The sequence below is a fragment of the Girardinichthys multiradiatus genome, chromosome 19 (genome assembly GCF_021462225.1).
Source record: "Girardinichthys multiradiatus isolate DD_20200921_A chromosome 19, DD_fGirMul_XY1, whole genome shotgun sequence".
Taxonomy (NCBI): domain Eukaryota; kingdom Metazoa; phylum Chordata; class Actinopteri; order Cyprinodontiformes; family Goodeidae; genus Girardinichthys; species Girardinichthys multiradiatus.
In genome coordinates this window covers 5686516-5700497 of record NC_061811.1, presented here as the reverse complement: position 1 = coordinate 5700497, position 13982 = coordinate 5686516, and the positions used below count along the sequence as shown (strand labels likewise).

At 42.7% G+C, this 13982-nt stretch overlaps 1 protein-coding gene across 4 annotated transcripts; it reads left to right on the top strand.

Annotated features, from left to right (window-relative positions):
• Positions 1-9290, top strand: mtfr1l (mitochondrial fission regulator 1-like). 4 transcript variants are annotated; one of them, XM_047345933.1, is made up of 8 exons: positions 1-117; positions 3197-3308; positions 3420-3527; positions 3629-3738; positions 4969-5180; positions 6306-6699; positions 6785-6921; positions 7368-9290. In XM_047345933.1, the coding sequence occupies exons 2-7, from the start codon at positions 3294-3296 to the stop codon at positions 6900-6902; spliced, it is 957 nt and encodes a 318-aa protein (XP_047201889.1). In that variant the 5' UTR covers positions 1-117; positions 3197-3293; the 3' UTR covers positions 6903-6921; positions 7368-9290. The 4 variants fall into 4 exon arrangements, with proteins under 4 accessions (XP_047201889.1, XP_047201886.1, XP_047201888.1 ...); XM_047345930.1 differs by having other exon boundaries at positions 7005-9290; XM_047345932.1 differs by having other exon boundaries at positions 6989-9290.
• The last annotated feature ends 4692 nt before the right edge of the window (positions 9291-13982 follow it).

Sequence of the window (13982 nt, the reverse complement as noted above, 5' to 3'; positions counted from 1 at the left end):
GGACAGGGAGGCGCAGGTTTCCGGCCTAATGAACGTCAACAGAAAGACGAAGAGGAGAAGCAGTTACTCTCAGCGGCTGTTATGTTCTAGCTTTCTGCGATTCAGCTCCAGTATCCCGTAAGTTGTTCTCTTGATTTAGAGTAAAAATTGGAGAGACACGTTTAATGAACAGGTTATATTTAGTAAAGAAACAATTTGGGGTCAACCGGGTAGTCGCTGTCGATGCGGCTTACGCTAACTAGCTAGCCTAGCTTTCCCAGCCGGTTGCAAGAAGGACAATTTATTCTCTGGTGAGCAACATGTTCAGAGTGAACATTTTCTTACAACACCGACAGTTATGCACCGTAGAGCATATCGGTTTTTATATTAAATGGATACGAATCAAATTTAGACTCGTTACCAAAACAATTATTTTTACCTCAGCTATGTGAAAAAATAAGATTTCCAGTGAAATATTTCGTTTTCTATTAAGAAATGTACACGTTAACGTGTAGTGTTTTTTTTTTTTTTGTAATGTATGTCTGGAATAGAAGGTGATTTATAATTTAAACAGCAAAAATTGACCTCGTTTTACTCTTTAAACAATATGTATGAGAAATGCATATTCTTGTTGAGGTAAAGATTAGGACAGGCTGCCCCTTGCATTTCCCATTTGGTTTATAATTTATATAATGGGGACATTATCGGCCGATGGAAGGAGTACTTCGAGGATCTCCTCAATCCTGCCATCACGCATTCCGTGGTGGAAACAGAGGCTGGGGACTCGGGGTTGGACTCTTTCATCACCCAGGTTGAAGTCACCGAGGTGGTGAGGAGTGAGCACCGAGGCTCCGCAGTGCCAAGGCTTCGGGGATGAATGAGATCCGCCCTGAGTACCTCAAGTCTCTGGATGTTGTGGGGCTGTCATGGTTGACACGCCTCTTCAACACTGCGTGGCGGACGGGGACAGTGCCTCTGGATTGGCAGACTGGGGTGGTGGTCCCCCTTCTTATGAAGGTGGACCACCACCCCAGTCTGCCAATAAGAAAGGGGACCGGAGGGTGTGTTCCAACTACAGGGGGATCACACTCCTCAGCCTCCCTGGTAAGGCCTACGCCAGGGTATTGGAGAGAAGAGTCCGACCGATAGTCGAACCTCGGCTTCAGGAGGAACAGTGTGGTTTTCGTCCCGGCCGTGGAACACTGGACCAGCTCTATACCCTCTACAGGGTACTCGAAGGTTCATGGGAGTTTGCCCGACCGGTTCACATGTGTTTTGTGGACCTGTAGAAGGCATTCGACTGTGTCCCCCGTGATGCCCTGTGGGGGGTGCTCCAGTAGTATGGACTCGGGGGCCCTTTATTAGGGGCTATCCGGTCCCTGTACGAGTGGAGCAGGAGTTTTGTCCGCATTGCCGGCACTAAGTCGGACCTGTTCCCGGTGCATGTTGGACTCCGGCAGGGCTGCCCTTTGTCACCGGTCCTGTTCATAACTTTTATGGACAGGATTTCTAGGCGTAGCCAAAGGCCGGAGGGGGTCTGGTTTGGGGACCAGAGGATTTCGTCTCTTCTTTTTGCAGATGACGTGGTCCTGCTGGCCCCCTCTAGTCAAGACCTACAGCATGCGCTGTGGCGGTTCGCAGCCGAGTGTGAAGCGGCTGGGATGAAGATCAGCTCCTCCAAGTCCGAGGCCATGGTACTCGACCGGAAAAGGGTGGCTTGTCCTCTTCAGGTTGGAGGGGAGTTCCTGCCTCAAGTGGAGGAGTTTAAGTTTGTCGGGGTCTTGTTCACGAGTGAGGGAAGAATGGAGCGGGAGATCGACAGACGGATCAGTGCGGAGCTGTGCCGGTCCGTTGTGGTGAAGAGAGAGCTGAGCCGAAAAGCAAAGCTCTCGATTTACCGGTCGGTCTACGTTCCTACCCTCACCTATGGCCATGAACTTTGGGTCATGACCGAAAGAACGAGATCACGGATACAAGCGGCTGAAATGAGCTTCCTCCGTAGGGTGGCCGGGCACTCCCTTAGAGATAGGGTGAGGAGCTCGGCCATCCGGGAGGAGCTCGAAGTAGAGCCGCTGCTCCTCTACATCGAGAGGAGCCAGTTGAGGTGGCTCGGGCATCTATACCGGATGCATCCTGGACGCCTTCCTCGGGAGGTGTTCCAGGCACGTCCCTCCGGGAGGAGGCCCAGGGGACGGCCCAGGACACGCTGGAGGGACTATGTCTCTCAGGCTGGCCTGGGAACGCCTTGGGCTCCACCCGGAGGAGCTGGAGGAGGTGTCTGGGGAGAGGGACGTCTGGGCTTCTCTGCTGAGTCTGCTGCCCCCGCGACCCGGTCCTGGATAAAGCGGAAGACGACGAGACGAGTTTATAATTTACTCAGTGAATGTTTGTTGCATTTATCAGTTTTTGACGTCGGTCTGAGAGAAATTTGGCCCACTCCTCTCTTTCAGAAGAGATTTTTAAGAGCTTTTTTTACACTCGGACTTTCAATTTCTTGTTTTGCAAAGGCCTGGTCATTAGCCAGTTATTTGATTCAGGTGTGTTGGAGCAGGGATGCATCCAAAAGTGGCACAGGAGGACTGGGGTTGCATATATAAAATCCCAATAAAATACTGTGAAATTTCTGTTTTGTAAAATGGCAAAATGTTTAAAAGTATTAGAGGTGGGAATACTTTTGGGAAGCGCTGTGTGCACCTGAGCTTAGAATACCTCAGGGGTGCTTAGAAATCATTATCAGACTTTAATCTACAGCCTGCTGGCGCTGTTCTTAATGTGCCAGGTTCTTGCAAATCAAATCACTAACCTACCCATTGCTAGTCTTCTAGTGTACTAAACTACTCTCAAATTAGACATTTTATCCTGGGTGTATATATCTGTTTTTATTCTTTTGTCAGTCGTTTTTTTTTTTTTTTTTAGATTCTGTAGGTTTGAGCATTGTAAGCATTTCGCTGTGAAAAAAATGCAACGAAGGGGGAAAAACTCAACTTGTTGGATTTAAAAAAACCTCAGAACAGTTTTTGTTTTGAATGAATTTTATGCCCAGGTTATGTTTGAGACACAACTTTACATTTAAAATCTACATTTATTTTTAGTTTTGAAAAAGTCCTGTTAAAAAAAAAATTAAAACAGAAAATAGATTTTTTTATTTTTTTTATATTATTTGGTAAATAATGCTCTGACCTATCTCAGCCTCAGTGAATGTTGTTTTTAATTCCAGGAATTGGCACACGCAAGAACATGACATCTGTTTACTGAGCTGCTGCATCTTCAGACAAGCTTTGGTGTGCAACGAATGAGGCTGACCCACCATCGTCATGGAGACAGAAACGGTAAGCTTATCGTCGTTTGTAGCTGACCTTTACCCACCTCTGTGTGAAGGTTGTGCTGAAAGCAGCTGTACATTGTGGGGAGAGCCTAGGAGTTTTTTGTGTCTTCTGCAGGAAATGATCCCCATCTGGCAGAATAAGCCTCATGGAGCTGCCCGTAGTGTTGTTAGAAGGATAGGTTCCACCCTTCCTCTCAAACCTCCACAGAGGGCATGTTTTCAGGTACATTTCCTATCCTGTGTTACACTTCTGTTTAAGATTATCCTTTTTTACCACTAAATCTACTTCTGCATAAATACTAATGACACGTCTTTCCACTCAAGGAGCTCCCAGGTCTGCCCTCTCTTCGTCCTTTTGACAGCCCTTCAGTTCCTACCTTGGCAGACATAGCCTGGATCGTTGCAGATGAGGAGGAGACGTATGCCAGAGTCAGGTTTGTCTGAAGTTTTACTCTGAGAAAAGCTAAGGAGAAGTTAAAAATCTCTCCTTTTAGCTCATGACCCCATTTTTAGTTCTTACGTTTTGAAGAAAAATGTCACAGACCCTTTTCTACATAAAGAGTCTGATTTTTATCCTGAGAGTTTCTCAACTTACATCTTCTGTTCAGTTTCAACTAGAGCACCGTCTATAAACACCAGGGACGTCATGATGAATCTGATCAGTGCTCAGATCCAGTTCTCAAAGAACAGCATTGTTTATTATTCCCATCCCTTCTTGTTGAATAAGAACTGGTGGGAATAATGTTGCAGGAGAAAGGGTGGGTTACTGTAAGTTTATACTTCTGTCCCCTCCTTTGAGCATGTGAATATTGTATATCAGTAAATATTGCCATTATGATCTGTTATGTTCAATAAAATGTAGAAATAAAAAATTTAGTTCTCAGAGTTGGGGTCCACTCAAAAAAAAAAATGCTCCTATTGATTATGTTTGTGCACAATGCCATCCATAGATATGGTCTTCATTATAATCATACAGTTTAAGGTGTACTGCACTCTGTAGTAGTCTTTAAAAACCCCAGTCCACCAACAGGGGATCTTTTAGAAGCACTGAGTAAAGACAGTGTGAAACAATGCACTAATCACAGAACAATAGTGATGTTGCATATCTAATTCAGCAGGAGAACCTAGGTTATATGACCACTTAATCCATATTTCTATGTCCCAAGAACAACCCGCATAATCACAGTGAGACCTCTGTGTCGACCCACTCGCCACATTTCTGACTCTACCGCTACGACACTTTATGCTGAACAGACACCAAACGAAAGCTGAGACTCCCCAGATTTTAGTGATGTGTGTCACAACAATTTACACCACTGTATCAGGAAGATCGAAGCCAGAGGATAACAACAAAACATTGCTTCAGCAAACAATATTTGTAAAATTTGTCTGACCTTTGCCGTTTTTCTGTAAAAAAGATTGTTTTGTCGGTAAACAACAGTATTTCCTATTATTGGTATGGAGTTTTTGAGCAAAGAACTAAAAATAGGCTTAGGGTTGGGAGGGTTAAGAGGAAAACTGAATAATTAAAATGTAAAGAAAGCCCTGTGTGTATCAGGTTGTAGTTTGATTAAACGGGCCAGAAGTTAAACTGAGATGCACTAAGTTAGGCATTTTTACATGATAAACACTTGCTTCCTTTCCAATCAATGTTCTCTTTGCAGAAGTGACTCACGGCCTCTGAAACACGAATGGCGGCCCACGCCCCTCCTGGTCCTCCACAGGAACTCATCTGTGCCCAACTTCCGCCGGGAGGGTAAAAGGATGGAAGGTCTGAAGAAACCGGGGATGACGGCGCTGAACCGTACCACAGCCCTGCAGGAGGAACTCAGCAGACTGAGAGCTCAGATCGCTAAGATTGTTGCAAATGATTCAGGTCAGGAACTCAAGATAACGAAAGACTGTTTACTATGGATTGCTGGGCCGTTGGAAGAAAATTTGCGGCTTTTGACTTTAGTGTCTAGTTTAATTTTCTGTTGCTCTTTAAAATTGAAGAACAACAACGTCGCAGTTTTTGGTTGCTTCATTACACGTGCTGAAGAGTATAAAGCTGAGCCAGTGTCTTCATGTGAGTCGTTGTCCTGCTGCCAAACCAGCCGCCCTGATTCCCTGTAAGCTCTTTGGTAGTAAGGCACCTCGGCATCAGTTTGTAGGTCAGTGATGGAAGATTATCCCTGCTGTTCTGTGGCAGCTGGTCATCACATGATGGACAATTTAAAAGAGACAAACTGAGTGCATCAGATTTTCTGTTGCATTCAAGTTTTTAAGGTTTTCTGCTAGGTTTCTGTACAGGGTTCCTACACAGTCTGAAAGGTCTGGAATTTGGTTTATTTTCCCGGCCTGGACAAATATGGAGAAAAGTAACAGATTCTGGAAAAATAATATTATTACCCTATCATATTCCCAATTCCATCCTGAAAGAACCGTCTCTCTATCCATTTGTCCGCCTGTTTACCCTCTGCCTTCTACTTTCAGTCAGATTGTGATCTTTCCAGGTTTCTAATTTGAAGCCCGACTTCATTCAGATTCCTTGAATAGCAGTCATCATCGCAGGATCAGTGTTGTGACTGCTTGGTCAATATTTAGTAGAAGGTTATATTTGTCATCTGTTCTGCATATTTATAATATATTTGGCCTGTTGGGTGGACTCTTTAACTGCAGGTACAGCTCTTACGCTTTATGTTTTTAGTGGCTCAGATCCTGAAAACGGAGGTGAATCGAAATCATAATTGGGATTTTCAACAACAGTATTGTAACTACATATTTTCCTGAAATTGTGCAGCCCCAGTTGTAAACCTTTTTTAATTTTTACTTAAATTTGCTAATAAACACAAGCCCTAAAAATATGGAATTTTAACCTTAAAATTGTTAAATGATGATTAGTCTAAGCTGTTTTTTTTTCCCCCTATGAAACAATGTGTCAAATCTTCTTCTTCTACTGATAAGTTCCTCTAAGCAACAATAAGTGAACAAACTAAGTAATTGTATCTTTTCTCTGCAGACTCCAACCCCCTGACCCCTGAACTGCTCTCCCCTGACGACACGAGCATGGGCTTTTCTATGGCGCCATTTGAGACTATGTCCTTCCAGCCGGCAACCGCAACTCCCGCTTCATTCGTCATCAGTGATGTCACTGAGGAGGAAGAAGAGGAGGAAGAAGACGAAGAACTGGTGGAGGAAGATGAGAAAGATGTTGTCTCTGTTGTGTCTGAGCTGCTCCCCGACCCTCTGCCCCCGGCTTCCATGACGGCATCGGCAACCTTTGACCTGGACAGGCCCACCATGGACTTCCAGGAGGCGGAGGAGGACACAGTGTCCCTGTCCAAGTCCACCAGTTTTGCTGATGTTATGGACATCCTGAAGGACATGAACAAAATGAAGATGAGTAAAGACAGGTGAGAGATGCTGGTGCAGTGAAAGAAACAAAGCTCACATTTAGTTTGCCGTTTGCACTGACAGATGATGTGTTGCCTTGTTCAGGTACAACAGAGGCTGCACTTCGCTCCGAGAGGAAGACTCCGCCACACTGATATCAGAAGCTCTGAGGAAAAAATTTGTCCTGAAAGAAGAAGATTCTGTTGCTGTGAAAAGGAAGTAGTCAGATCCTGCAGCTGCATGTAAGTGAGGAGAAAGCATTTTGTATAATTTCTAAGATATTAGTTCAGTCTTTAATTTTAATTTTAGGCCCTTTCCTATACAGTTTATGCCCATGGATCACCAACCTCGCTCCTCGATCTCTCCCAGCCTCAGAACAAGAGACTCAGATATCTGAAACCAAAAGCCACGTTGCTGCTGGCTTCTGGAGGCTTTCTGTGTTGCTAACAGTTTAACCACTTTCCTACATTACACAGTAAACATTTTACCTGCGTTAAACTCAACAGAATAGATTCGGGATTCTTTTCTATATTTCACTAAAACTGGGTTGTTTTACAGAATAGCAGGGCAGAGACTAACTTCCAAACCATCATCATTACGTGTTGGACCTAAATAAGGCAACGTTACTGTTCATTTTTATCAGAAAAGATGCAAATAAATCTTTTTTTTTTTTCTTTGCATGCATCAGTCGCCTAAAAACCTTTTCTCACCTTCTTGAAGAACAGCTCTAGAGTCCAAGTGAGGAACGTAACTATTTTCTGAGACATTTTGTATTTTGGTCCAGAGTTTGAGGATTGTCCACATTTATTTGTTTTGTTTTTTTTCAGTGATTTCACATACATTTTCATCTCATTAAATTAGAATATGATCAAAACGTTAATTTATTTCAGTTCCAAAAGGTTAATCTCATATCGATTTATTACCTACAGAGTGATATATTTAAGTTTATTTCACTTTTGGTGGTTATGGCTTACAGTCGATAGAAATCCAAACTTGAGTTTCTCTGAAAACTAGAAGATTACATCAGACCAGTATAGATCTATTTTTTATACAGTATTTATGTGTCTACTGAAATGACCCAACCATCAATATATCTGCACTCAATACTTGGTCTAAGGTGAAGCTCCATTTGCATGATTTCCTGCAACAGTGCATTATGGCATGGAGGTGATCAGCCTGTGGTTCTGCTGAGGTGACAATACTCCAAAGGTTCTGTATGGGGCTGGGCAACACTCCAGTGCTTTTCCTACTGAACCCAGATAGCTTGCTGACATTCAGGAGTTACTTAACACAAGGAATGTGATGGTTGCCCAGGTGCTGGGCACGTCTGTATGTGGTGGCTCTTAAAGCGCTCCTCTCAAGGCTGAATTTAAGTTGCCTGTGTTACTTGTTCATTAGACTTTTTCCCTCCACTCAACTTTCCACTAATATACTTGGGTACATACCTCTGCGAACACCCACTCTGGCAATTAGCTTTTGTGGCTCACCCTCCATATGAAGGGTGTCTCCTGGATGTCTGTCAAGTCAGCAGTCTTCCCCGTGATAAAGTGGGCCCAACATGACAAGTCTCCATTAAAACCCCTTTTTATTGCTCTGATGTAATATTTCTCTGAGAAACAAAATGTTTGGTTTTCAAAAGTAACAGAAAGAAGCTTGAAATCCACCCCTCTCTGTGGTGAATCGACTTAATATGAGTTTCACTTTTTAGAACTGTTTTTTTTGAAGATATCTGCGTGAATTATTCAAATTTTTTGAGTTGCACCTGTTGCTGTGACCGATGGCGGACCAAAGGACACAGTTTTGAAACATGACCTGAAAGCACTGAGTCTACGTTGGTGGTGAAGTTTAGGAGCCGACTGTGTGCTGCTTTCTCAGCTAACAGGAACAAGCCTGGACAGATTTCTTTAAAACTCTCATCTCCCTGCATGTGGAGGCTGTTTCACTCGTGTTCGAAGTCACGTGTAAAATATGTAATCGGACAACAGTAAACAAGCAATTCTACACAACAACGTATGTGTTTACATTATTCTGAGCGCTATTTGAAGAAAAAAAAAAGTTACATTTTTGTATGAGTGAGGAATGAAACGATGCAGATTCTAACTGAAGCCTTATCTCAGACCTACAGCCCACTTAATACTCCTATATTAGGTCAAAGGGCCTCGGCTTATTTTTATACAGCTTCTCCTGAATGTGTCCTCTCATTTTATTAGGATCTCCAAATAAGGATTCTCTGTTTTATTAGTAGTTTGCACCATGTGGTGGCTGGATGTTTTCTTCAGAAATCCTTGTACTCTTGGCACTACAGCTGTCTGCGTTCGTAATTAATCCAACATGAGGGGAAATCCTTGGTTTAGTTCAACTGTGTAGAAAGAGTTAGCTCAGTGAAATGTTTTAGGTGAAGAGTAAAGGCTTGCAGCTCTGTCACAAACCTTACACAGCATGTTTGGGTGTGGAGTTTCTCCTGTAGTATGAATGTGTAACTATTGTACCTCTTGGCCCATCGTGACCCCATCACCACCATGTGTTTATCCTGGTTTGTTTTTTTAATTGTTTTGTTTGTGTGTTTTTTTTTTTTATGGAAGTAACTGTAAATAAAGGTTGTGCGACTGTTTTCAAGATGAGTACTTCTTTTTGTAATCGGTGTGTACTGACAAAATGTAACCACATGGGGGCAGTGCAAGGCATAAAATTCTTTTATTTTAAATATTCTGAACAAAGTAAGTTTGTTTTCTTTTCCTTGGTGGGTCTCAGAGCATCACTTTTAATAAAAACGGAGACAAATAAGGCAAGAGCTATGCTGCAAAGACGGACAAAAACAAACACATCCTACCTCATGTAAAAAGGGTTTTGTTCTGAGCAAAGTCAATGAAAGCAATAGTTTTAAAATTATATCAATAAAATCTCAAGAAGAAAATACTATTGTATGTTTCCAGTCAGGAAACACTGAATATTTATATTTATGTAAATACATTTATATTTATATTCTAAAAACGTTACCACACACAAAATTGTAAAAGTCGAACTATGAATTGAATTTGACTTTTTATTTATGAAAAATGTATGCTTCTAATCAATTTAATTCAGGTAGGAGAAAAACCTGGATAACCTCACAGCTAATGATTATTAAAAGTGGTTTAAGATGAAAATCCAGTAAAGCCTTATAGAGGCAGTGATGCGGTGAGACGTGGAAATACAACAGATAGATGCTATCAACGTTTAACAAAAGGAGCAGTAGTGTGGTGCTGCATGATGACACACAACCACTGTCTGCAAATCTGTTAAGTAAAAAGTAATGTCATCTTAATTACAAAGTCATTTCTAAGGCTTTGGGGCTCCAGTGAACCACCATAAGACACATTATCCACAAATAGAGAAAATGTGGGACCCTTCCATGAGGGCCGGTCTACCAAAATTGCTCGAAGAGCACATCAATAACTCATCCAGGAAGTCACAAAGAACCCTGGACAACATCTAAAGCACTTCAGAGAAGGGACTTCATACCTACAGTCAAACATGATGGTGGTAGTATGATGGTCTGGGTCTGCTTGTCGCTTCAGGATCTGCTTGTTAACAGAACGTGGCTGAAACGGGCCTCCTTTGTATGGAGTTTTGGCCACCCTTAAACATGAGGTTGAGGTAGAGCTGCTGCTCCTCCGAATTGAAAGGAGTTGAGGTGGTTCAGGCTTCTAATTAGGATCCTGCTTAGATGCCTCCTCTTGAAGGTTTTGCGGGCAAGTCTGGGAAGAGACTCCAGAGCAGACCCAGAACCTCAGGAGACTACATGCGGGTAAAATAAGTGTTGAACACATAGCGTACAAAAGCCTCTGTTGGTGATGACTGCTTCAAGGAGCCTTCTCTAGGGAGAAACTACTCACATGCATTATTCTGCTGTGGTTTTGTCCCATTCTTTCAAACAAATCCTAAAGGTTCTACAGGGGTCGTTCCATAGATCTTCTAAAGGATCCAGGTCATCTGATTGGCTGGGCCAGTCTAGCAGCTTTATTTTCTTTCTCATAAACCAACTGATGGTCCCCTTGGCTGTGTTTGGGATCGTTGCCTTGCTGAAACGACTACCCTCGTTTCATCTCCATCATCCTGGTAGATGGCAGCAGTTTTTTTGTTTTTGGAAGAATGTCCCAGAATATTTTTACGTGATTCCTTTCTTCAGTTGTACGTCTACCAGTGCCTCTTGATTGAAAACAGCCCCAACCTTCCTTGTTGTGTTGTGTTTTTGGGGCGATATTCAGTGCCGCTTAGCCTCCAAACATGTTATGTATATTGGCATCCAGGGAGTTTTGATCTCATTGGACCCGACCATATTCTCCCAATAGATGTCTAGCAAGCTTTAAAGGTGCTTAATCATGCTTTTTCCACACCATTGAAGTCTTCTGTGGTAAGTGTGCAAACAGGCTAAGGCAGTTGACTGCATATCTGTTCTGTATCTCCTAATTCTCTATGAAGCTCTTGAAAAACTCTTGGTAATCATTTTCAGTCCTGTCTGAAATCTTGTGGAGAGCACCAGGAAGTGGCCGGTTTATGGTGTAATAATGTTCTTTCCATTTTCAGATAATGTCCCTAACAGTACTCACTGGTACCTTGTGTAGTGATTGTAGTGTACCCGATGCCATCATCATGTTTTGCAACAAGGCTGCAAGGGTCTTGAGGGAGCCCATTGGTTTTGCCCATCATGAGATGTTTTGTGGAAACCAGACACCTTGGGAGCCAGACATCCTTGTAAAGGACATCAGCTGGGACTGAAGCAGTTTCCATAAATTGGCAGGTTTTATTTTTAACGACAGACAGATTTCAGTTGGTTTTGCACCTCTCTGTTCTTCATGTTTATGACCTTTTCCCCGAGTCATTCCATTTTGTTACACATAACCTAATTTATAGACATGCCTTGCATGTGTGGACTAGATGGGTATTTGCCGACATTTGATTGCATCTTTAGGAAAACATATTTAAAACATATTTTACCTGCTGTACAGGTCCTTCTCAAAATATTAGCATATTGTGATAAAGTTCATTATTTTCCATAATGTTATGATGAAAATTTAACATTCATATATTTTAGATTCATTGCACACTAACTGAAATATTTCATGTCTTTTATTGTCTTAATACGGATGATTTTGGCATACAGCTCATGAAAACCCAAAATTCCTATCTCACAAAATTAGCATATCATTAAAAGGGTCTCTAAACGAGCTATGAACCTAATCATCTGAATCAACGAGTTAACTCTAAACACCTGCAAAAGATTCCTGAGGCCTTTAAAACTCCCAGCCTGGTTCATCACTCAAAACCCCAATCATGGGTAAGACTGCCGACCTGACTGCTGTCCAGAAGGCCACTATTGACACCCTCAAGCAAGAGGGTAAGACACAGAAAGACATTTCTGAACAAATAGGCTGTTCCCAGAGTGCTGTATCAAGGCACCTCAGTGGGAAGTCTGTGGGAAGGAAAAAGTGTGGCAGAAAACGCTGCACAACGAGAAGAGGTGACCGGACCCTGAGGAAGATTGTGGAAAAGGGCCGATTCCAGACCTTGGGGGACCTGCGGAAGCAGTGGACTGAGTCTGGAGTAGAAACATCCAGAGCCACCGTGCACAGGCGTGTGCAGGAAATGGGCTACAGGTACCGCATTCCCCAGACCTGGGCTACAGAGAAGCAGCACTGGACTGTTGCTCAGTGGTTCAAAGTACTTTTTTCGGATGAAAGCAAATTCTGCATGTCATTAGGAAATCAAGGTGCCAGAGTCTGGAGGAAGACTGGGGAGAAGGAAATGCCAAAATGCCAGAAGTCCAGTGTCAAGTACCCACAGTCAGTGATGGTCTGGGGGGCCGTGTCAGCTGCTGGTGTTGGTCCACTGTGTTTTATCAAGGGCAGGGTCAATGCAGCTAGCTATCAGGAGATTTTGGAGCACTTCATGCTTCCATCTGCTGAAAAGCTTTATGGAGATGAAGATTTCATTTTTCAGCACGACCTGGCACCTGCTCACAGTGCCAAAACCACTGGTAACTGGTTTACTGACCATGGTATCACTGTGCTCAATTGGCCTGCCAACTCTCCTGACCTGAACCCCATAGAGAATCTGTGGGATATTGTGAAGAGAACGTTGAGAGACTCAAGACCCAACACTCTGGATGAGCTAAAGGCCGCTATCGAAGCATCCTGGGCCTCCATAAGACCTCAGCAGTGCCACAGGCTGATTGCCTCCATGCCACGCCGCATTGAAGCAGTCATTTCTGCAAAAGGATTCCCGACCAAGTATTGAGTGCATAACTGTACATGATTATTTGAAGGTTGATGTTTTTTGTATTAAAAACACTTTTCTTTTATTGGTCGGATGAAATATGCTAATTTTGTGAGATAGGAATTTTGGGTTTTCATGAGCTGTATGCTAAAATCATCCGTATTAAGACAATAAAAGACCTGAAATATTTCAGTTAGTGTGCAATGAATCTAAAATATATGAATGTTAAATTTTCATCATGACATTATGGAAAATAATGAACTTTATCACAATATGTTAATATTTTGAGAAGGACCTGTATGTTCCTCTGGGCCTAAGAGATCCAGAGCTGGGCGTATCACTGGGGAGAGGGATGTCTGGGTCGCCCTCCTGAACCTGTTATCCCTACTCCTTGATTTGGGGTAAGCAGAAGACATGGATGAATGGAAAGATACATTTCTATGAGGACAAGGTTATCTAATTAGTTGAGTACTCTTCCTAACTTCCCTAATTATCTCAGACATCACATCTGAGCCACATCCTGGCTGGTGGAGAAATCAGTGTGTTGCGTTTTGTATATCGACACATTTTTTGAGAATTGACCACAAGTTTTCAATTGGCTGAAGATCTGGGGTGTGTCCTCAGCATAGGTTGAAATTGTTATAAAAAAGTCCATCTTGGATAATGTTTTGTTCCTGCTCAGGTCAGGGTCCCTGTGCAGAATGGTGAGTAAGACTGCTCTCCTAGGTTAGAAGCAATGGGAATATCATGATGGTTTGCTGTTGGTATGACACAAGAAGACCAGTCTTCTGCTGCCTGTCTTTGTACTTCCTGCAGAGCTCCAGCCTCTGCACTGTAATAAACAATTATGGGTTTTTGTCAGCTGAGCTTATTTAATCAAGTTGTCTGTACACATTACTTCATTGAACTGATTAAAATCTGTTATAAGAACGTCAACTTAAAAAGAGAGAGAGAAACTACAAATAATCCATTTTGCACACTTATGAAAAGTAGTTCCAGCTGTGATCCACTGAACACGCATGCGCCACTACGTAACGTCAACGGTCAC